General features: G+C 41.5%; 6 protein-coding genes across 6 annotated transcripts; 1 reads left to right on the top strand and 5 right to left on the bottom strand.

Annotated features, from left to right (window-relative positions):
* Positions 1-437: 437 nt before the first annotated feature.
* LOC145709662 (solute carrier family 15 member 1-like) lies at positions 438-4,519 on the top strand. The gene is made up of 9 exons (XM_081787361.1): positions 438-682; positions 1,183-2,279; positions 2,676-3,028; positions 3,069-3,188; positions 3,229-3,409; positions 3,451-3,580; positions 3,624-3,799; positions 3,846-4,148; positions 4,190-4,519. The coding sequence occupies exons 2-9, from the start codon at positions 1,446-1,448 to the stop codon at positions 4,463-4,465; spliced, it is 2,373 nt and encodes a 790-aa protein (XP_081643487.1). The 5' UTR covers positions 438-682; positions 1,183-1,445; the 3' UTR covers positions 4,466-4,519.
* A 294-nt stretch (positions 4,520-4,813) lies between these two features.
* On the bottom strand, positions 4,814-10,193 carry LOC145709652 (uncharacterized). Its single transcript, XM_081787349.1, has 5 exons — positions 9,450-10,193; positions 8,999-9,398; positions 6,657-8,952; positions 4,993-6,565; positions 4,814-4,952 (listed from the first exon to the last, which is right to left on the bottom strand). Exons 1-4 carry the CDS (start codon positions 10,174-10,176, stop codon positions 5,078-5,080), a joined length of 4,911 nt encoding a protein of 1,636 aa, XP_081643475.1. The 5' UTR covers positions 10,177-10,193; the 3' UTR covers positions 4,814-4,952; positions 4,993-5,077.
* Positions 10,194-10,578: 385 nt separating this feature from the next.
* LOC145709673 (uncharacterized) lies at positions 10,579-14,293 on the bottom strand. The gene is made up of 7 exons (XM_081787371.1): positions 14,159-14,293; positions 12,662-14,113; positions 12,499-12,581; positions 12,312-12,449; positions 11,934-12,269; positions 11,429-11,486; positions 10,579-11,389 (listed from the first exon to the last, which is right to left on the bottom strand). The coding sequence occupies exons 1-7, from the start codon at positions 14,226-14,228 to the stop codon at positions 11,259-11,261; spliced, it is 2,268 nt and encodes a 755-aa protein (XP_081643497.1). The 5' UTR covers positions 14,229-14,293; the 3' UTR covers positions 10,579-11,258.
* Positions 14,294-14,399: 106 nt separating this feature from the next.
* LOC145709743 (uncharacterized) lies at positions 14,400-15,218 on the bottom strand. Its single transcript, XM_081787446.1, has 5 exons — positions 15,075-15,218; positions 14,870-15,020; positions 14,721-14,828; positions 14,603-14,679; positions 14,400-14,559 (listed from the first exon to the last, which is right to left on the bottom strand). Exons 1-5 carry the CDS (start codon positions 15,188-15,190, stop codon positions 14,487-14,489), a joined length of 525 nt encoding a protein of 174 aa, XP_081643572.1. The 5' UTR covers positions 15,191-15,218; the 3' UTR covers positions 14,400-14,486.
* Positions 15,219-15,579: 361 nt separating this feature from the next.
* Positions 15,580-16,528, bottom strand: LOC145709733 (uncharacterized). Its single transcript, XM_081787436.1, has 3 exons — positions 16,375-16,528; positions 15,770-16,177; positions 15,580-15,729 (listed from the first exon to the last, which is right to left on the bottom strand). The coding sequence occupies exons 1-3, from the start codon at positions 16,426-16,428 to the stop codon at positions 15,652-15,654; spliced, it is 540 nt and encodes a 179-aa protein (XP_081643562.1). The 5' UTR covers positions 16,429-16,528; the 3' UTR covers positions 15,580-15,651.
* Positions 16,529-17,365: 837 nt separating this feature from the next.
* LOC145711675 (uncharacterized) lies at positions 17,366-19,098 on the bottom strand. Its single transcript, XM_081789364.1, has 4 exons — positions 19,037-19,098; positions 18,592-18,931; positions 17,790-17,828; positions 17,366-17,598 (listed from the first exon to the last, which is right to left on the bottom strand). Exons 2-4 carry the CDS (start codon positions 18,686-18,688, stop codon positions 17,366-17,368), a joined length of 369 nt encoding a protein of 122 aa, XP_081645490.1. The 5' UTR covers positions 18,689-18,931; positions 19,037-19,098.
* Positions 19,099-19,874: the final 776 nt, after the last annotated feature.

Below are 19,874 nucleotides of genomic sequence, written 5' to 3'. Positions count from 1 at the left end.
ACTTTATTAAAAAAAAAATTCATTTGAAGTGATGATATTTTCAAAACTAATTCTACCACTCTCTGCGTTTGCTCTTGAAACTGCAACGGGAGCGGCAAACTTTGTCGAGGAATACGTCGAGATTTATTCCCTCTGCGCCGAAAGTATTGAGGAAAAATTGAGCGAAGTTAAATTTGTTGTTTTAGCCGAGCTGGGATTTCACCAAGAAACCGATGAAATGTCCCAGGAGCTAATGGCTCATATCGGGGACGCCTGCGATAATTTCACGAGGTAAATTTTCGCAAAAATTTTTTTCTCAAATATTCTTTCAGAACCTACATCTGCATGGATTACCAACCTCCAGAAGGCTTTTCAGACCTGAAAAAGCCCGAAAAACGCGCTTCTTTTCCCGAAAACACCCCGAATTTCTTTGTCTGAGCTCCGAATTCTTGCAACAAAATCCCGACAGGAATTTAGAAATGTTCAAATAAACGCAGTCTTTTCCAAAAACCGCATCTCACCGATAGAAGTAATTTCTTCGATGAGTTTTTATGCCAAAGCAAATTCGACAAAGGTCGACTATCAAAGGTGGCTACGGAAAATCGGGAAAGATCTAGTTTTTTCTGAAATTTTTTGACTGAAGAAAATGGGAGAGGAGAAAAAAGAGGAGGAGCTTGTGGTGGAGGATCAGACAGAGGTTGAAGTAAGTCGAGTTTTGAAAAGTTAGGGTTAGTCTTGACGGGTGAAAATTTTTGACTCAAAAATGAAATTATTAAAATTTTCAAAAACGGGCATAATTTTCGGGGTAAAATTAGCAAGAGAGTGGAATTTTTAAGTACAAAGATGAATCATTCTAGCTCATCAATTTCGGCTCGAATAGCCTTGAGGCACCATACAACAAAAAAAAAGTTTCACAGAAAAATATTTGAAATGATATTATGATGAGATATGCAACGCTTTTGAGAAATTACATATCAAGAAAATTATATGAACCAAAATATAAAAAGATCCCTGATTTCGATGATTCATTGGTGAGTTCATTTCATGAGTTGTATATTAGTGAACGTTAATAATAATAAACGGCCTCCGAGCGGAATCACGATAAATTCAATTAGCATAAAATATCAAACACTTCGAGACCCAAAATATTACAGTCCTTTTGAACTCGATTTGCAATTAAGGTTTTTCAAAAAAATTCTTCAGAGGGATGGGTGCTGCTCAGGATACCCTTGGTGGGTGGCTTTCATTCTTGGAAACGAATTTTGCGAGAGATATGCTTACTATGGCATGCGTTCAATTCTCGTCCTCTACTTGACTTATTTTATTGGCTTCAGTAACGACGTCTCCGTTGAGATTTACCACGCTTTTGCCGCTCTGACAGGGTTGCTCTTTTCTCATATTTGACCTTGAAAATCGAGAAAAAGAAAAACCCGCAAAAGTGTTATTTCACCCCTCTTTTCGGCGCGATGCTGGCTGATTCTTACTGGGGCAAGTACAAAACCATCTTCTACCTTTCGATTGTTTACTGTGCTGGAATGGCGCTGATGGCCGTTTCGGCGGTGGAATTTGACGATTCGGGAGTTGGACAAGCCGTGAATATGGGACTCGCATTGGCGGCTCTTTTCATCATTGCCTGCGGAACGGGAGGAATCAAGCCTTGTGTGTCGACTCTTGGAGGTGATCAGTTCGATGATTCCACTGAGCGGGGCCGAAAACACATCGCCTCCTTTTTCACCGTCTTCTACTTCGCCATCAACGCTGGAAGTCTTTGCTCCACCTTCATAACTCCCATTCTTCGCGACTTGAGCTACGTCCTTGCTTTTGCCGTTCCATCGATTTTGATGGCGGTTGCTCTCGTTCTTTTCCTCGTTGGAACTCCGTACTACATTCGAAAACCTCCAACGGGGCAAAATGTCTTTTCCCTATTTCTCGGCGCTACTTGGAACGCGCTCCGAAATCGCTGCAAAACTGACAAAAAAGAGCGAGATCCAGATGCAGATTTGATGTCCTACGCCGACAAGAGCAAGTATCCAAGTTGGATGATCCGAGATGCAAAGTGGGTGTGGCCGATTGTCGTCATGTACCTTCCCATTATCATGTTCTGGGCGCTGTTTGACATGCAAGGCAGCCGCTGGACACTGACAGCTACTCAGATGGACGGGTACTGGGGGAAGAGCTTCAAAATGCGGCCAGATCAAGTTCAACTTTTCAACTCGGTTTTCATCCTACTTCTTTTGCCCTGCTTTGAGTTGTTTATCTACCCTTGCTTGAATATTTTTGTCAAGATGACGCCACTGAGGGTAAGTAAGGCTTTCCTCTTCTTTCACTCAGGGTTCTAAATCACAGCTGAAAATCAGAAGTCGAGTCGTGTCGACTCGAAAGCGTTTTTGAAAATCGCTAGTCGAGTCGAGTCGACTTAATCGATTTATAGTCGAAGAGTCGAAAATTAGTCGAAATAGTCGAAAAGTCGAAAATTAGTCGAAAGTCGAAAATTAATCGAGAAAATCGAAAATAAGTCGAAAAAGTCGAAAATTAGTCGAAAAAGTCGAAAATTAGTGGAAAAGTCGAAAATTAGTCGAAAATTCGAAATTTAGTCGTAGTGATAGTGATTTTTTTCCACTTATTCGACTAGATTTTCGACTTATTCGACTAGATTTTTTTTTTGAAAGTTTCACTCTTCTTATTCTTCTTTCTAGAGAATGTGTGCAGGTCAAGTCATCGCCGCCCTCGCCTTCGTCATTTCCGGTTTCGTCCAGCTGGCTATCCAATCTGACCTAACCCTCGTCCCCGATTTCGGCTCAGACAATGCTCTTGTCGTCACAAATGCTCTTTGGGAAGAAGAAATGACAGTTTCAAGCGAGTACTGGAAGAACACTAAGTATAAAGAAGAACAAGAGGATAATCACGAAGAGTTCTGCAAAGAGGATGACGTTTGTGAATTCACGCTCCCAATTGATCTTGAAGATTTGGACAAAATTTTTGGATCGGAGAAAATTGCCAGAACTCCAACTCATGCTTGGCTTCATGAAACGGTGCCTGAAAATCTCAGGTAAAAAGTGATCCACAGAATAGAAGGCTGATTCTTCTAGTTTGATGATTAACGATGACGAATATACAATAAATCTGAAGAACACAACAGGAACAACTTCCGGTGGAGGTGGAGGAGGAGGATCATCCTGTGACGCTCCGAATCAGTCGACTTCTCTCAGGTTTCTTTCATGAAAAAAACTCACGTTAATTTTTTACTAGTTGTTCAAAATGCCAAAATAACGGAGTAGAAGTCCACGAAAATCAAATTACCAACCTCGTTGTCTACAGAAATGAAGACACGAAGGAAATCGATTATTTCCAGTACCCATCTTCTTACGAAAAATCTCAAAATCTCCAAGTCAAAGTCATCAGTGTCAACCCGACGAAATACTTCATGAGAGTAAGAAATCCTCTTTTATATCAATTCTTAACCCCATTCAGACTCGATTGTATAAGGAAAACATGTTAGAAGACGAATTCGAATATTTTTATGAAAGGACAGATAAGTCAAACGATACGCATACTGGACCATACTGTGCTAATACAGGAAATGCTGCGGAGTTTGAACAAGGTAGCTGTCATCCGTTGATGATCAATTTAAAATTTTTCTTAAGATAATGAAGGCGGAGCATATGGATTTGACGTGTTTCTTTACGATTCTGCCGACGTCATTGTTGACGATCTAATAGCGATTGACGACAATACTTATGAGTCACAATTAAGCGATAAATTCAAGGAAGACCAGCTCGAGCCAATTATGAGATGCAGATCGGAGGAAACTTTTTTGCAGGTTTGAAATATCCAAATACTCAAGGATCTTACATCCAACCTCCAAGGACGAAGACGGTCTTTCCGGAGGCTCGATTTGGACCGTCATGGTCGTCGCAAATGGAAACGAATGCAAGGTCTCGGTCTATCGAGATTCGAATCCAAACACTGTCAATATCGCTCTACTTCTTCCGCAGTACTTTGTCATCACGATTTCTGAAGTCCTTGTTTCCGTCACAGGCTTGGAATTCGCCTACAATCAGGCGCCTAAGACGATGAAAGCAGTCATCCAGTCTTTTTGGCTGCTGACCACTTGCTTTGGAAATATCATTGATATTTTCTTGGTTGCTGCGCAAATGGGAGACAATCAGGTAGATTCACTTGTCTATTCAAAAATCAACATGAATTTAAGGCTCAAGAATATTTTTACCTCGCGATTATCATGTTGGGAACGACTTCAATTTTCATCCTTCTTTCCATCTTTTACTACGAATACGTCGATCCTGCAATCTTCGACGAAGCTGTTGACGACGAATCAGACGACGAAAAAGCAAGCATAAACAAGTCAAATCGCTCTTCAATTTCAAAGAGCTCGAGAAAATCGAGAAAGTCGAAAAAATCAATCCGAATGTCGGAAATATCGATGGAAGAAAAGAAGGAAGACGATGAGTTTGAATGCGAGTTTTAGGTTTATTCCAGAATATAATTTTATTTGTATAAATAAAACTATTTTTGAAAAAAATATTCTCCGCTTCTTAAATGAATGTTTTCGCATCGAGGACGCATTGCATCGAGTTTTGGTCGAATTGGTTGTCCCATGTTTCTGCAGTAGCTTTGACAGCGGTCAAAAGGCAGTCTTCGCGGTTGGTCGCCCAGGCAATACCAGTCAGATTGTTAAACAGGACGTTTACTTGATCGTATTTCATATTCTTTCGGACTTAAAATAGCAATAGATTGATGTCCTTTTAAATTTCAACCCACTGTCTCCACGCTTGTTCACGGTGAAAGGATAGTTTGTCTCAGTGACTTCGGTAAGATGGAAAGAAAATCCAGCGGCACTACCGTCAGATTTAGTGCCATAACTGAGGATCTCATAGACGGGTTCGAAATCGACGATAGTGATGCTCAGGTCACCATTAACGAGTTTGAACATAAAGTCATCTCCGCAAGCGGATCTAAAAAGGGAATTTTTTGATGGTTTCAGAATAAACGAACCTTTGGAAAGCGAGGAAGCCAACGTATTGTGCGGATCGTGTATCGGGGGATTTACCCTGAAGTTGGCTTTTGAATTTACTAGAAATCAGAAGAGCGTCGGAGCTGTCGAGGATGATAGACGAGCCAGATCGACCTTGCCAAAAATGTCGGACAAGAGACAAGGAGCAGGAGTCGAACTGATCGTGGTTGTGGTAGTAGTTGTAGTGGTAGTTGTCGTTGTTGTTGTGGTCGTCGTTGTAGTTCTTGTTGTGGTTGTTGTAGTCGTTGAAGTGGTAGTCGTTGATGTGGTAGTCGTTGATGTAGTTGTTGTAGTCGTTGATGTTGTAGTCGTTGATGTGGTTGTCGTTGATGTAGTTGTGGTAGTCGTTGATGTAGTTGTTGTAGTCGTTGATGTTGTAGTCGTTGATGTGGTTGTTGTAGTCGTTGATGTGGTAGTCGTTGATGTTGTAGTCGTTGATGTGGTTGTTGTAGTCGTCGAAGTGGCAGTCGTTGATGTGTTCGTCGTAGTCGTTGAAGTGGTAGTCGTTGATGTGGTAGTCGTTGATGTAGTTGTTGTTGTCGTTGATGTGGTAGTCGTTGATGTGGTTGTTGTAGTCGTCGAAGTGGTAGTCGTTGATGTGGTAGTCGTGGATGTAGTTGTTGTAGTCGTTGATGTGGTAGTCGTTGATGTAGTTGTTGTAGTCGTTGATGTGGTTGTTGTAGTCGTTGATGTGGTAGTCGTTGATGTAGTTGTTGTAGTCGTTGATGTGGTAGTCGTTGATGTAGTTGTTGTAGTCGTTGATGTGGTTGTTGTAGTCGTTGATGTGGTAGTCGTTGATGTAGTTGTGGTAGTCGTTGATGTAGTTGTTGTAGTCGTTGATGTGGTAGTCGTTGATGTAGTTGTGGTAGTCGTTGATGTAGTTGTGGTAGTCGTTGATGTAGTTGTTGTAGTCGTTGATGTGGTAGTCGTTGATGTAGTTGTGGTAGTCGTTGATGTAGTTGTTGTAGTCGTTGATGTGGTAGTCGTTGATGTAGTTGTGGTAGTCGTTGATGTAGTTGTTGTAGTCGTTGATGTGGTAGTCGTTGATGTGGTTGTTGTAGTCATTGAAGTGGTAGTCGTTGATGTGGTAGTCGTTGATGTAGTTGTTGTAGTCGTTGATGTGGTTGTTGTAGTCGTTGAAGTGGTAGTCGTTGATGTGGTAGTCGTTGATGTAGTTGTTGTAGTCGTTGATGTGGTTGTTGTAGTCGTTGAAGTGGTAGTCGTTGATGTTGTAGTCGTTGATGTGGTTGTTGTTGATGTAGTTGTGGTAGTCGTTGATGTAGTTGTTGTAGTCGTTGATGTGGTAGTCGTTGATGTGGTTGTTGTAGTCATTGAAGTGGTAGTCGTTGATGTGGTAGTCGTTGATGTAGTTGTTGTAGTCGTTGATGTGGTTGTTGTAGTCGTTGAAGTGGTAGTCGTTGATGTTGTAGTCGTTGATGTGGTTGTTGTAGTCGTCGAGGTGGTAGTCGTTGATGTGGTTGTGGTGGAAGTTGTAGATGTTGTTGTTTTCGTTGTCGTCGTTGTTTCGGTAGTGGTAGTTGTTGTCGTGGTTGTCTGAAATATTTATAAAATATGCGCAAGTTTCTTTTGAAAACATAGGAAAAATTCCTGTTCATTTTGGAGACGAAAGCTCTCCTTTCATTACCGTTGTTGTAGAAGTTGTAGTTGTAGTAGAACTGGTAGTTGTGGAAGTTGTCGTGGTTGTGATTGTTGTAGTAGTTGATGTTGTTGTTGTTGGATTAGGTGCAAAGCAACAAAATTTGACATCGGCTTCTGAACACAGTCCATCAATCACACGATTGCATTTCACTCCAAATGAGGAAGGAATGAGTGATCTGCTCATAAATCCTCTTGTGACATCAAATTCCATATCGCCTGCTCTAATTGAACCACAAACTGATTCGGCTACCACAGTGTTAAGTAAATTGACCACGCCATCCTTTGGAGCTGGAATCCATTCACTCTCAACAGTCTCCCAATCTTCAATAACGTTGTCGCTATCGTAGTTTGTTGGGCAATCAGGGTAAATAATTGGTGTATTGATCCAGTCATGAGTAAAGAGGCTGATTGTCCCGTTATTAATGATTGAGCCAGTTCCAAGAGTCGTCGTCGTTGTTGTAGTGGTTGTTGTTGTAGTTGTTGTTGAAGTAGTTGTAGTAGTTGTCGTTGTGGTCGTTGTTGTAATAAACGATTGTATTCTCGTTTGAATCCAATTGTATGATCCGTTTATAGACGAATACAAACCAGGGAAATTCTGATACGCGCACCCAGTTCCTCGAGAGACTGCTCCAACGAGTGTTGCTTTTCCGTTATAATTGCAGATCAAAGGACCTCCTGAGTCTCCTTGGCAAGCATCAACACCTCCATCGGTTTGTCCATCCCCATTTAAGTCAGGGACACCAGCGCAAATGTCATCAGGCTCGAGTGAATTGATGGCAGAATTCGCAAGACAGTATTCATTGCTGAAGATGTTTACGCCAGCTTGCAAAAGATTGTTTGAAGTGTTGCCACCGAAAGAAGTTGTTCCCCATCCAGCAACCCAACAGGCTGATCCGTGCTCAGGAAGAGCATCAGTAATGCATGCGAGCTCGACGTCACCATCGACGTCTTCTGAAACGATGTCTTCCATGAAATGAATAAGACACAGATCATATCCGCTTCCAGAATATTCTGGATGGATTTCGAAATGATGCGCAACTAAGGTGAATTCATTCGTCTCGCTGGTAGATTTAGTAAGATCACTGAAAGTGGCAGTGATTGTGGACATTCCTTGACAACAGTGAGCGGCGCTCAAGACCCAGTTATTGTCGATAACAGTTCCGCCACACAAATATGTAGCGCCGCTCGCGTCTCGAAGCGACAGTCTCGCTATCCAAGGCCACTGATTTTCTTCGGCAGTGACTCCTCCCACAATTTTGTCATCCATTTTTCCTTTGTTTTTTCGCTTATTTTTCCGGTTTCTTCGTCGAGCCAAGAAGGCACCAGGGTAATTTTCTTCTCGTGTGCAGCCGGAAAGACCTGACTGAATGGTATCAGTTAGAGGATCGAAGTCACCGAGTGTTGTTGTTGTAGTGGTCGTAGTAGATGTTGTCGTGGTTGTTGTTGTTGTTGTTGTGGTTGTGGTCGAGGTGGTGGTGGTGGTGGTACTTGTGGTGCTGGTGGTACTGGTGGTGCTGGTGCTGGTGGACGTGGATGAAGTTGTTGTTGTAGTTGAAATCGTAGTAGTTGTCGTCGTTGTTGTCGTAGTTGGGTCGGTTGCAAAGCAGCAAAATTTCACGTGAGCTTCAGAACACATGCCATCAATTACTAAGCTGCATTTGACTCCAAAAGTCGCCGGAATCAGCGATCTGCTCGTGAATCTTCTTGCTAGATCTTGTGGCAACATTTCCTCTCTTACTGCTCCACAAACGCCATCTGCAGCTGCCGTGTTCAGTAAGTTCATGAATCCGTTTGAAGGTGCTGGAATCCATTCGGATTCAACAGTCTCCCATGGATCAACTATACTGTCATTGTTATGGTTGGTTGGACAGTCGGGATAGATGGTCGGGGTATTGATCCAATCGTGAGTGTAGATGTCGATGTTGCCTGTGTTGGTCATCGAGCCGCTTCCAAGAGTAGTTGTCGAAGCGGTTGTTGTAGTAGTCGTCGTTGTTGTTGTTGTGTTCGGGTTTCCAGAATCGCAGCCCGGAAATTCATCTTTACAAATACACGTGAATCCAGTTTCTTCGGCATTGTTCTCGCAGGTTGCCACTTCAAAATTGCATGTGCTGTTTGCGCACGGCAGCAGTGTTTTTTCGCCGTTCCTAAGGCAGCTCAACTGCATATTGTTCAATTGCCAAACAAAAGTAGCCTCTAGAACTTCCGAATGAACGCAAGTTCCTGATGTGTCGCCAAAAGAGATTCCTGAGTATGAGTAGCGGCTAAAGCCTGTTTCGGTGGAACTAAAAAAACAAATCAATATCTTTACTGCTTGAAATTCTAACTCACTAATATGTCCAACCGCCGCTTGTGCTCCATCTGAGTGAATGACCATTCGGGCAGAGATAGCTCTGCTTATCGTTGACAAGTCCATTCGACACACAAGTCTGTCCAAAGAGACTTGAATAGATGGACGCGCAGCATCCATTTTCATTCAAGTCAGTTTCGCATCTCACAATCTCGCTTCCTTCATCCTCGCCTCCGAGACAGTTATTGAAACTATCGCACAATCGATGGTGGAAAACTGGTCGAATGGCGCCGACAACGTCTGGCGAAGGGCAGGTGGTCATAGCGGGAAGAGGAAATTGAGGGAAATTCGCTTCGCAGTATTGCTTCCAGACTTGGATAGCATCCGTCGTGGTTAATAGATCATGGGAAGAGTATGATCCACCGTTTTTGAGGGTGAAGCCTGAAGACGTTTTGAAAAATTTTTTTTTTTTCAAATCTGAGAAAAACTAACCTGAATACATCAAATTCGAGCTTGGTTCGAGAACATGTCCAGTATCGAACCATTTTCCAGTGCCCGTAAGTTCTCCACCATCAGCATGTGGCTCGAAATGCTCCTCGAAATCTGGTCGGTCTTGTTCGTGAAGCAAACCAAGAGCATGGAGAAATTCGTGATGGACACCGCCTTGTTGGATGCACCAATCAGGCAATCTTAGCGCTTGCCAGCCCGGATTGATAAGGTGTCCGTATCCATTATATCCTCCTGGAGCTCGGCCAACGTAGGACCAGCAGCCGGATCCTTCTGAACCATCTTCTTTGTTTGAAGTTTCGCCGATGACGTAGACTCCATTCGCGTACGTCAGGTCCGGATCGTGGACCATTTCGATGCAGCCAAGCGAGTTGGTAAAATCGACAAGTTCATCGTGGATCTGCTGCCGGAAGCTCTCAGTTACCGTTTCGTGAAAAAAGTAAGGAACGACAATTTTGCCCGCCGCGTTCAAAACATTCCATTTATTGAAATACGCCTCTTCTTGAAGACCCTTTGGCGTGGGCACATTCGGGTCAACATTGTAAGTAGAAGTGTCGAAGCCGCTGTTCTCTAGAATCTCTTTCTGCCAATCGGTCAAAATCAAATCGCCGTGAGGACCATTGTGCCAGTCACGGGGAGCTCTTGTCGGGGGAACCGGTAGTTCCTGTTCTGCGAAACCCGCAGCAAAAAAGGAAAAGAGAAATTTTCTCATTTCGAACGAAAGCTAGCCCGGCTTCTTTCGTTCTGATTCGGTTTTGAGAAAAAAATAGAAGAGAAAATTTTCGTGATAGGTTTATCCTCGGCGAGTTACGCCGCGAAAACGAATACGGATTAATTTGATTAGCTCGTCTAAACAAATCTCAAAGAAAAGTGCTGCCTTTCCACAGCCAGATATGTTTTCTTGTAAGATTATGTCCAGAAAAACGATTTCTAATGCGATCCAAAATGAACTTTTAAAAAAAAATTTATTAATTTTTTTTGTTTCTTTTTATATTTGAAAGAATACCGTGGTTTTCCATTTTAAGAGCGCCCACTTTAAGAGCGTTTTTGCGTATATTTTGAAAATGTTGTCATCTGCCGAAATTCCAGTTTAGGAGCGTTTTTTATGATTTTTATTAAAAATCAAAAAATTTTCAGACTTACAGTGAATCATTTATTAAAAAATTTTGTAATCCTCGACTGCTTTTCTGGCCATTTTGAAGTCGAAGGCTTCGCAGTGTCGGCACTCTCTATCACTTGAACTTGAGGTTCCTTTTCAATCTCCATCGGGGTTGCGACTCGTGTTTCATCGATTTGAAGCGCCAGAAAATGCTCGACCAGCTCTTCCTCGTCTTCTTTCTCCAGCACACTTTCCAAAACATCCAAGTCCTCAAAATCTTCAACAGCTCCTTCGAATTCTTCCTCCTTGATCAGCCCAGTATTGATCCAAGAGCGCTTGAAGATTGCTGGATTCATGTTCATGAAGATTTCGTTCGCTTTGTTCACTAGATCTTCCTCCTTGATGTTCAGATGATCATGATCGACGATGAAATCGTCAAGAAAACATCGGATCTTTTTTTTTTTTGTAATTGCAGAACACAAGGTTGTCACAGGATTGAAAATGACCGAGCGATATTTAGAATTTGTCAAACGGAAAAATTGAAAATCCCACTGTCATCCTACCTTGATTGAAAAATTTCCAATCTAAGAGCGATTTGAGCGAGGCCTGTCATCCAAAAAACGCTCTTAAAATGGAAAACCACGGTATGTTAGTGAGAATGGAGTGTTTTTGAAGGCATAGGTGGACAGAAAAGATTAGACGCGGTAATGGCTGTTCTCAGTATATTCACTTTGGCTGCGGTAGGATTCAGAGTACGAACCATCCTCCTCGCTCCCCGATTGATATGCTCTTGAATACTGCGACTCGGAAATCGATAGTTGTGAGACTGAAAATTTTAAGTTCGCGGACTCAATATTTGTCTTACCTGAGGGATCGTCTTCTGTCAGGGTCATTTGACTCTTGCTCATGGATAAATCGAGCTCCTGAAAAATGGTATTTTCAAACAATATATTTTGGTTTAAATAAGAAAATAAAAATATATTGCGAAAGAAAAAAGATAAGCGCCCCTTATCTCGAAAAAATGCCGAAAAAAATCTCATTTGAAAAAAGGCAAATGAAAAAAAAAATCGAAAACACAAAGTTTTCAAAGTTTTCAATCATGCAATACCAACGTTGTCCGAGATGAATCGGAAATGCTATCAGAAATGACGCGGGGCGAAATTGAGGTGGAATACGAGCTCGAACTCGCGCTTGTGGATGTCAAGTCCAAAAAGCTCACTCGCCGATCTTTTGACTTTTTCGGGTCAATAAATTCGGAGCTCAGCTCGGACAGAGATTTAAAAATCTACAAAAATGTTTTTAATTTTTGATTCAAGCATAAAATTCTTGAGTTTTTCGTTTCAGATTCTAGTGGTAAAATAATTTTCTACCTTTGAAATTGAGTTTCCATAAGATCTTCCGATCGACTCATCCATTGGCGCAGGAGTTCTCGCCCGACTTGAGTGCGGCGCTTCTGAAGTCGCGACGGATCGAGCAGATCTCGCTGCAGAAACAATTGTCGTTCCAGGTCTACTGAGTCGGCTCTGGAAGCCAGAAGCAGCGCTTCGTTGCGATTTCGCCAAGCTCATGTTTGACTTTGCAAGAGATTTGATTGGAGAAGATCGTTCAGAAAGCTCGTCTTCTTCTTCGTCATTTTCAATGTTTTCATCTTCATCGCTGAATTCTTCGTCTTCTTCTGGCATCACTGCGTTTCTTCCGATAGTTGACTAGATTTACTGTAAGAAAAAATACTGCAAGAACAAACTTACATAGATTCCAGAGCGAGTAGATTTGTTTACTCCATCCAATTTCGACCTAGATTTGAAAGTTGCGCCACCAAGGACCGAATCTGCCTCAGTTTTGCCCGGGTTGGAGATTTTTGACATTTGAGTCACATTTGTGAACGCCTAGAAAAATGATCAAAAATGAGGAAAAATGAAATGTTTTCATAATAACCTGAGACGCTGCCATGGATTGTGTTACTGGCTGCTTGACAACTGTTGAAGCTGAGCTGTCTGACTCTGATGACAATCGGCGCGCTAGAATTTTGAATAAAAATCAGATTTCGACTCGGAAATTTTTCGAGTGATATCATCATAAATAGTTCTCTATCAATCACCTGTGATCACAGTTCCGGATTCAGATTGCGACGCAGACATTACAGTCCTCGATCTATCTGTATATTGATTGCTCGTCTGATCCGTAGTTGTGTAGCTCTCAGAGTCGTAATGGGTTCGTTTTCTTCCTGAAAGACGCCTTCTCAAATCTGGGCGGCTCGCGCCTATTCGGCTCTTCAAATCTTCTTCTTGCTCGAGAATTCTGCCGATGAGAAGAGTTTCATCAGCGTCTAGCTTTTGGTTTTCTCGTCTGAGCTCTTTCAGGTGGTTGATGATGACGTAAGAGGTGTGCATTCGTTTCGCAGTTCTCCAGGCCCAGTAAGCAAAATACGTGACAAGAAGTTTAGCAAGAATTCCAGCGATAAAAGCCATGGCTACATAGACATCTCGAGGGCCGCAGCATTGTTTTCCGATAAAGGAGATTGTTACGAACCCCCTGCCATCGTTAAGCCGATCATTTCGTTGCCTCAGCCCGTTGTTCAAACTTCCTCCACCGCCAGAATATCCATCTGGCGGACCACCAGCGCCACCCGAATATCCTCCCCCGCCGCCAGCACCGCCATCTTCGCTGCCATACCCACCGCCCCCAAAGCCACCATTGTTGGTTATTAGTAATCTCGAGCCTTTTGGTTTGAATTGAATGAATCCACCTGTGCCCTTTGAGTTCATTCCTCTATTTACGCTCAGAAAATTTATTGCGCCTCTAGAATCGATTCCAAGCTCGGACGGATGTGCTGCTCCGCCGCCATCTTCAGTTCCGCCGGTCATATTGCCGAAACCAGCGCCGCCACCGCCACCGAATTTGCGTGTCCCGTCGAAACCGATGATACTTGGTCCGTACGAGCCGCCCAGTCCTCCTTGTCCGCCTACGCCGAGATCATCCCTTCCTCCTTTTCCAGAAAGCGGGATGGAGGCATTTTGCCCGTATGGATACTCAGTCGCGTCGTTGACATTTCTCGTGAGACCGACATTAGCTTTCCTTCCCGCGCCGCCTCCACCGCCACCAGCTGCCATGAGAATTTTGTTATCCTGGTTTCTTACGACGAAGGTTCCGCCAGAGCCGCCAAGACCCCGGCGAGAATTCGGGTCGGCGCTGAGGTTGTAGTCGGTGATTTGGCCGACGACGATGTCGATGATCTCTCCCTTCATAAGATGAAAATTGCCTTCGAGAATGGCTCCTCTTCCTCGACCACCGGCGGAGACTGATGATCCTGCGGGTCCACCAGCTGTCACGAGATACAAACCATCGGCAGGGACGACCCACTGTTGAACGCCTTCTTCGACTCGGACACTTCCCTCAAGATTACTGTCGAAGTAGTACTCGTTGCATTCTTCAACCGTCGGGCCATTCATCCCTGTTTTTCCGCAGTCGCCGAAATCCCAACGAACTTGGACCAACGGATCCAGCTTCCAATCTTCTCTTTTTGCGATCTCCTCCGAAGAAGCCAGAATAGCTGAAAAACCAAATTGAAGAACTCATCTTTCAATTTCTTCCTTACCTTGTTCAGGCCCTCGCTGAAGCTGGGCAATTACAGTGCCCGACTGTAAAAATCCCACGAGAAGCTTCATTTTCTTTTATTTAACGCTCTCTATTCTTTTTCTCAAAACATTTTTTTCGCTTCTCAGTGTTTAAATTTTCTGCGCTGAAGAAAAAAAAAACTCGGTGATTCAAGAATCGAAGATCGCCCCGAGGGCATGACGCTTCAACCCTTTTGAAACTATGCGCGTTATGAATTTCTGAATAATATTTTTTATTGACAGGACCGTTTTCAAAAATAAGGGTCTTTTTTATCAGCCAGCAAAAGAAATAATCGTTTTGTCTAAACTTTAGTAGACATCTGTCTCGGTAGCCCGTTTTTTGACCCAGTTTGGCGGATTTGAAGGCGAGGACCAGGCAAATCTAGAATTTCAGGTCCATTTTATGTCAATTTTTTGCGTTTTACTTTGAATTGAAAAGGACAGCTTTTGATCCAGCCATGAAAAGTAGGAAAGCGATCAAGTAGTCAATCGTGCCAATGTACTGAAAAGTATGAATTCGAAGATATCTTCGTTGATTTCTACCTCGCTTAGGGCGTACATCATCAAGACATGAGTAGAAACATCGTAAAAAGTGCCAATCCATTCCATTGCCCGGCTTTTTCCTCCATTAATATGCCAGTCCAGCGAGCTCTAGATGAATAAAGAGTGGTTTGAAAGAATAAAAGTCATACCCAGTAGGCGACTCGTTTGGACCAGTAGCTTTTGTTCCAGGTAAGGACGTAGTAGTAGTGTTGAATCTGCTGGAAAAGGACGATGTAGGTGAATCGGCCGTGGAAGAGATACGAGGCGAGGACCGAAAGAGCATCGATAAGGAAGTATAAACTACAAATTTCTTGGTTGGAGATAGGAAAAGGCGGCTTGGATAAAAGCTCTTACCCGACATTATTCAAATCTTTCAGCGGAATCGTCCTCACTCCAAAAAGGATCAACGAGTGAGCAAAAGTATGATAAGCTTCGATGAAAAAGAGAAAAGTCGGTAGAAAATTGACCATTTCGAAATTTACGCGGATTATTCAATGGTATTTTTCTCTTCTGACAAACAAAGTTCTCACGAGGAACATCAGTATTTGTCGAAGTTATGCAACGAAAAGAGCAAATTTGCTTAGATTTGCAATGACTGGCCACACCTTAGATTTTTCCCCGGGAAAAAATGGCGAAAAGGAAAAAAAAATTCAAAATGAAGCTCAAAAAATCGCAATTTTTTCGCGTTTTTCGACCCAAATTTTATCGTAAAATTGCATTTTTGGGCTCTTTTTCGTGATTTTTCTTGCTAAAATTACATAATTTGCCCTATTTTGCCCTTGCAAATAAACATAACCCGCGATTAAAAATTCGAACTTTGACCACAATTTGCTAATATCAGACAGATTTGGGCCGCTAAATTCAGAGTTTATAATGCACAGAAATGTTTATTTACAGAAATTGTTTTTCAAAAAACGTCTCATGGAAATATTCACAGTTGACAAACGAAAAGAACGCTTTGGAAGTCCTGCGGCTTGTCTTTTAAAACGCATTGTTCGCAATGAAGTCGCTAGAAAAATTGCTAAAAATGGCTTTTGGGAAAAAATTACCAAAATTTTGGATTGCTGTTGCCCTACAGAAAGCTTCAATCCTTCTTTATTCTCCTCCTTTTTGATTGGCAGCTGGGGCTTTGGCGCAGCGCTTGGCGGTGGAGTAAAGTCCTCCTTGATTTCAAACGGATTTTTCGGCGAGGATTGCTTCGAAAACTTTTGCTTCATCTTTTTCAATTTTTCCGAAAAGTTGACTTTTTCAGCGACTTTTTGAAATCTTGTCGAGGCGCGCGAAGAATCGCTTTTTGAAAAAGAGCTGCTCGAGGAATTTGAGTCGGAATTCTGGTTCGAGCTCGATGAGATTTCGGAGATTCCAGAAGTCGAGAGCGAATCTTCTGAAACGATTTTCGAGTTTTGGAGTTGGAGTTTTTTGTGTAAATTTGATTCGATTTCCTGATCGCAATAGTCCTAAAAAAGAAAATAAGGGGGTGGTGGCTTGAACCGACAAAAAAATTTCGACAAATTTTTCGTAGGCGGCTACTCGGCTCCTTATTGGCCGGTTCGCCGAATCCAGGCTTCTGGTTGGCTAAAAATTTCCACGCAAAAGTTGTCGAAATTTTTTTCTGCCCAAAATATGGGCGTCAAGATGCTAATTCAAATTTTACCTGATGATCTTTAAGATCAAGCGTCCAATCAGCCACGACATTCGACCTTGTCATTGCGCAATCCTTGACATCTTGATAAGGCTTTCCTCTTTGCCTCAATTCTTCTTTCTCCCGCGTTTTCAGGAAGAGTATTCCATTCGTCTTTATCAGTGGCTGTCTTTTTCCGAGTTTGAGAAAAATCCCGTGAAAATTCAAAGAGCAAATTGGTCTTTCATTTTTCATTTTTCAAACTCATAACTTCTAATGAGCGGCCCAGAGCAGGCGACACAACTCAGCTGGGTGGCTTCCCGCAGCGCGGTGATAGTCTACCAGGGGCTGAGAGATAATTCCGTTTTAGCAACATAAAAAGAGTATTTTAAAGAAAGTGGTATCTCCTCGTTTTTTGCGCCAGCTTTTTTCCCGCGCTTCAGAAGGTCTAATCCGCAGTTATCTGGCCTAAGAAGCGGTAAGTGTCCAGATTCTAGTGTTTCGCTTGGAGCTCAAGATCTTATCACTTTTCCGAGTGCTAAACGGTTCAACCTCAGTTCTCCTATTTCCGAGGAAAAAGTGACTCTTGCAAATAGGAAGATTTTGCGGCTTTTGAAAAAAATGATTGAAAAGCCGCGCTTTTTTATGTAAATATTTTTCTCAAATATCTTTTTTCTGAAAAATAATTCTCAAAATATTTTTTCTCAAAAAAATTCTCAAAATTTTTTTCTCAAAAAAATTCTCTAAGCATTTTTTTCTCCAAAAAAAATTTCTGATTTTTTCTTTCAAAAATGATTTTTTCGTGAAATTTTTCTCTTGCTCATGTTAATTTATAAATAAATTCTGCATCTGGGATGCTACGTATCGGAAACTGAAAGGAGGAATTTTGAGCGTGTTGATACCGCAACTATCTGGCCCCTGTTTTGGTCAACTCTCTATTCGCGGTTTTTCGATTTCGAGGGAGCGCTTATCGTTCTTTCCGACTTACGTATCTTGCGAATTTATGTTCTTGAGAGATTTACGTTCAATTAGACTTGTACTGCTTTTCTTTGGAAGAAATATGAAATAATTTTTTGTTTGAAAAATTCTCAGCGCCCATCTTTGGCTTAGAACTTAGGGCGGAGACGCCGAGGCGTGGGACCCGTCGCCGTCGTCCAGTCCACGTGCTCCTGATTTCTTCAAGTTTCACACTTTGCTTGATTAGTTTCACGGGCGCTTGTGTGAGCACTTCTTTCTTTTCGGACAGCTTCGGTGACTTATCAAGGTTAATTTTTTGCGAAATATTTTTGCGAATTTTTTGCGGAATTTTTTTGCGAAATTTTTTTAACGAAATTTTTTCCGCGAAATTTTTTGACCAAAGTTTTTCTTGCGAATTTTTTTTTGCAATTTTTCTGCGAAATTTTTTTGCGATTTTTTTGCGAAAATTATTTTTATTCCGACCTTTTCCTGAGCCGGCGATGATTCTTCCGAGGAATTTCTCTGGGAGTCTGAAAAGAAAAATTAGAAAAAAATATTTTTTTAGGTTTTTTTAATCCCGAAAATCGTTGGCCACAGAATTTGTCATCACTGTCTTTCCATACGTGGTAATCCATCAGCCCGACGCGGGTTGAGGTTCAAAATCCGCGATTTAATACCAAAATGTCGGCTTGAGGGATATCCGTGTGGAGAGACCACGTGACGACCGGAAGGGTGGAACTCACCGACCTTTGTTTCCACTTTAACCATTTTTTTCTGATTGAAAATTTTTAGCGCAATGAATTTATTTTTAGAAAATTTGCTCAACATTCAACTTTTTCGAAACGGGAAAATTTGTAAAACAGGAAAATTCCGCAGAGCAGCTTGAGAAAAAAGTAGTTGATATGATTTGTTTAATAAAATTTTACATCATGCGGTTCCATCCGCGCCCGACCCGCTTTTTACGATATTCAAAGAACCCACATCACAAAAATACTGCACAGCGGTTTCAGGAGGCTTTTTCAAAAAAACAATCGTCAATTTTTCTTCTAAATTTTTAAGGGTATCTGTGCAAAATCACTGTTTGAAACCTTATTTTGACGATTTGACAGTGATTACTTAAGGGTATCAATAAGTTAACTCATTTTTACTCTAGAACTCTTCCCTAGCTACATTTTGATAAGAAAATCTTCCGGACTTTTAAGGGTATAGAGGCCGAAAACGCTGTTTGAAAATTTTGACAATTCGACGGGGTATCCTTAAGTTTTCAGCTTTCCCCTTTTGCATTGGACTTACCAATTGAGCAGCTATCAAGTCCAGAATCCGAATCATCGTTCTTCTCCTCCCTCGTTATTACCATCATCGTCTCATCCTTCTTTTTCGTCACGTCCATATCTTTCAAAACGCTCTTCGTTTCCCCTTTTCTAATAATTTGGAATTTTCGATTTCAAAATTTTGTTTTGGGCCTGGAGGGGTTCCTGTTCTATGTCCTTCATTCTTGTCGATTTTCGGGCTTCTGATTGGTTGAACGAGGGAGGGGCGCGTTTTGATTGGGCGGTCGCGATGGAGATGGATAGAGGGATGCATTAAGGGTATACACATCGTTCCTGCTGTTTCGAAAGAAAGCGAAAGAGGGCTTAAAAGAGAGTTAGTGAGAAGAAAAGATTAAGGGCGTTAGTGGCGAAGTGCTTTTTTGCGCGAAGAGTCCAGATGGAGTCACGTGGCCCTGTTCGGCCCAAACCTGTCAGCGGGTTAAGTTTCCAACGTGTGTGTACACCAGCCTGGTTGTGATGATTAAATGTCTTTCAAAACGGTTCAAAAGGGAATTTTTTCTTCAATAATTTTGAAACTCACATTGCAAAAAACGGCAATGGAAAAATCAAATTACTATTTATCTTTTAGAACCGCGCCGATTATCCTTCAAAAGATTTCAATTAGACTTGATTCTCATCAGATCGCGGATCAGGTTGTGCCCGATCGTTTTTCATATAAACTTATATCATCAAAGATCAGCAGCTAAGAACCCCTGATTTCAAAGTCTTAACTTTTCGAAGTCGCGATTTTCAATAATTAAGGCTTATTATAAGGCCCTTTTCGTCCGAATTATTTATCAATAAATTTCAAGAAAAAAGGTTGATTTTCTAAAAAGTCGAAAATTGAAAGTCATTTTTTCTGATGTCCAAAATTTTGAAATTTGCGAAATCTGGCAATTTAAATGCAATAAGTAGAAAACGGACGGATTCGAAATAAGGGGTTCTGGCTAGCTTGATCGTTTTTATATAATGAAATATTACTCAACCGATACATACTCAGAATGGAAGGATTCAAAAATCTGCTTTTTCATCAAAAACAATAATTTTCTATCAAAAAATTAAATAGATAATTATAAAAAGAAACAATTAAATATTTGATAATTTAAATATAAAAAATCGATTTTTATATTTTTCGTAGAATTAATTATTTTATAAATTATTTAAGAATTATTCATTTTAATTTTATAAAAATGATATTTTATTATAAAAATTAATTTTTAAATCCATGACTTAGGCCACAATGGTTTCAATACAAATTTTCCTCTT

Source organism: Oikopleura dioica, chromosome 1 (genome assembly GCF_907165135.1).
Source record: "Oikopleura dioica chromosome 1, OKI2018_I68_1.0, whole genome shotgun sequence".
Classification (NCBI taxonomy): domain Eukaryota; kingdom Metazoa; phylum Chordata; class Appendicularia; order Copelata; family Oikopleuridae; genus Oikopleura; species Oikopleura dioica.
The sequence above is the reverse complement of the archived record's forward strand: the minus strand, read 5'-3'. Positions and strand labels throughout refer to the sequence as shown.

Coding starts and splice junctions, on each gene's coding strand:
- LOC145709662 (XM_081787361.1), top strand. CDS start 1,446: ATGCTGGCTGATTCTTACTGGGGCAAGTACAAAACCATCTTCTACCTT. Junction 3,029..3,068: donor ACGGTGCCTGAAAATCTCAG/GTAAAAAGTGAT, acceptor TGATTCTTCTAG/TTTGATGATTAACGATGACG. Junction 3,410..3,450: donor CGACGAAATACTTCATGAGA/GTAAGAAATCCT, acceptor AACCCCATTCAG/ACTCGATTGTATAAGGAAAA.
- LOC145709652 (XM_081787349.1), bottom strand. CDS start 10,176: ATGAGAAAATTTCTCTTTTCCTTTTTTGCTGCGGGTTTCGCAGAACAG. Junction 9,399..9,449: donor CTCGAATTTGATGTATTCAG/GTTAGTTTTTCT, acceptor AAACGTCTTCAG/GCTTCACCCTCAAAAACGGT. Junction 6,566..6,656: donor CTACAACTTCTACAACAACG/GTAATGAAAGGA, acceptor TAAATATTTCAG/ACAACCACGACAACAACTAC.
- LOC145709673 (XM_081787371.1), bottom strand. CDS start 14,228: ATGAAGCTTCTCGTGGGATTTTTACAGTCGGGCACTGTAATTGCCCAG. Junction 14,114..14,158: donor TCAGCGAGGGCCTGAACAAG/GTAAGGAAGAAA, acceptor TTGGTTTTTCAG/CTATTCTGGCTTCTTCGGAG. Junction 12,582..12,661: donor ATCCGGAACTGTGATCACAG/GTGATTGATAGA, acceptor TCAAAATTCTAG/CGCGCCGATTGTCATCAGAG.
- LOC145709743 (XM_081787446.1), bottom strand. CDS start 15,190: ATGGTCAATTTTCTACCGACTTTTCTCTTTTTCATCGAAGCTTATCAT. Junction 14,829..14,869: donor CCAAACGAGTCGCCTACTGG/GTATGACTTTTA, acceptor TTATTCATCTAG/AGCTCGCTGGACTGGCATAT. Junction 14,560..14,602: donor GCTGTCCTTTTCAATTCAAA/GTAAAACGCAAA, acceptor CTGAAATTCTAG/ATTTGCCTGGTCCTCGCCTT.
- LOC145709733 (XM_081787436.1), bottom strand. CDS start 16,428: ATGACAAGGTCGAATGTCGTGGCTGATTGGACGCTTGATCTTAAAGAT. Junction 16,178..16,374: donor TTGATCTTAAAGATCATCAG/GTAAAATTTGAA, acceptor TTTCTTTTTTAG/GACTATTGCGATCAGGAAAT. Junction 15,730..15,769: donor AACAGCAATCCAAAATTTTG/GTAATTTTTTCC, acceptor CAATTTTTCTAG/CGACTTCATTGCGAACAATG.
- LOC145711675 (XM_081789364.1), bottom strand. CDS start 18,688: ATGGACGTGACGAAAAAGAAGGATGAGACGATGATGGTAATAACGAGG. Junction 17,829..18,591: donor ACTTGATAGCTGCTCAATTG/GTAAGTCCAATG, acceptor TTTTCTTTTCAG/ACTCCCAGAGAAATTCCTCG. Junction 17,599..17,789: donor GGAAGAATCATCGCCGGCTC/AGGAAAAGGTCG, acceptor TTAACCTTGATA/AGTCACCGAAGCTGTCCGAA.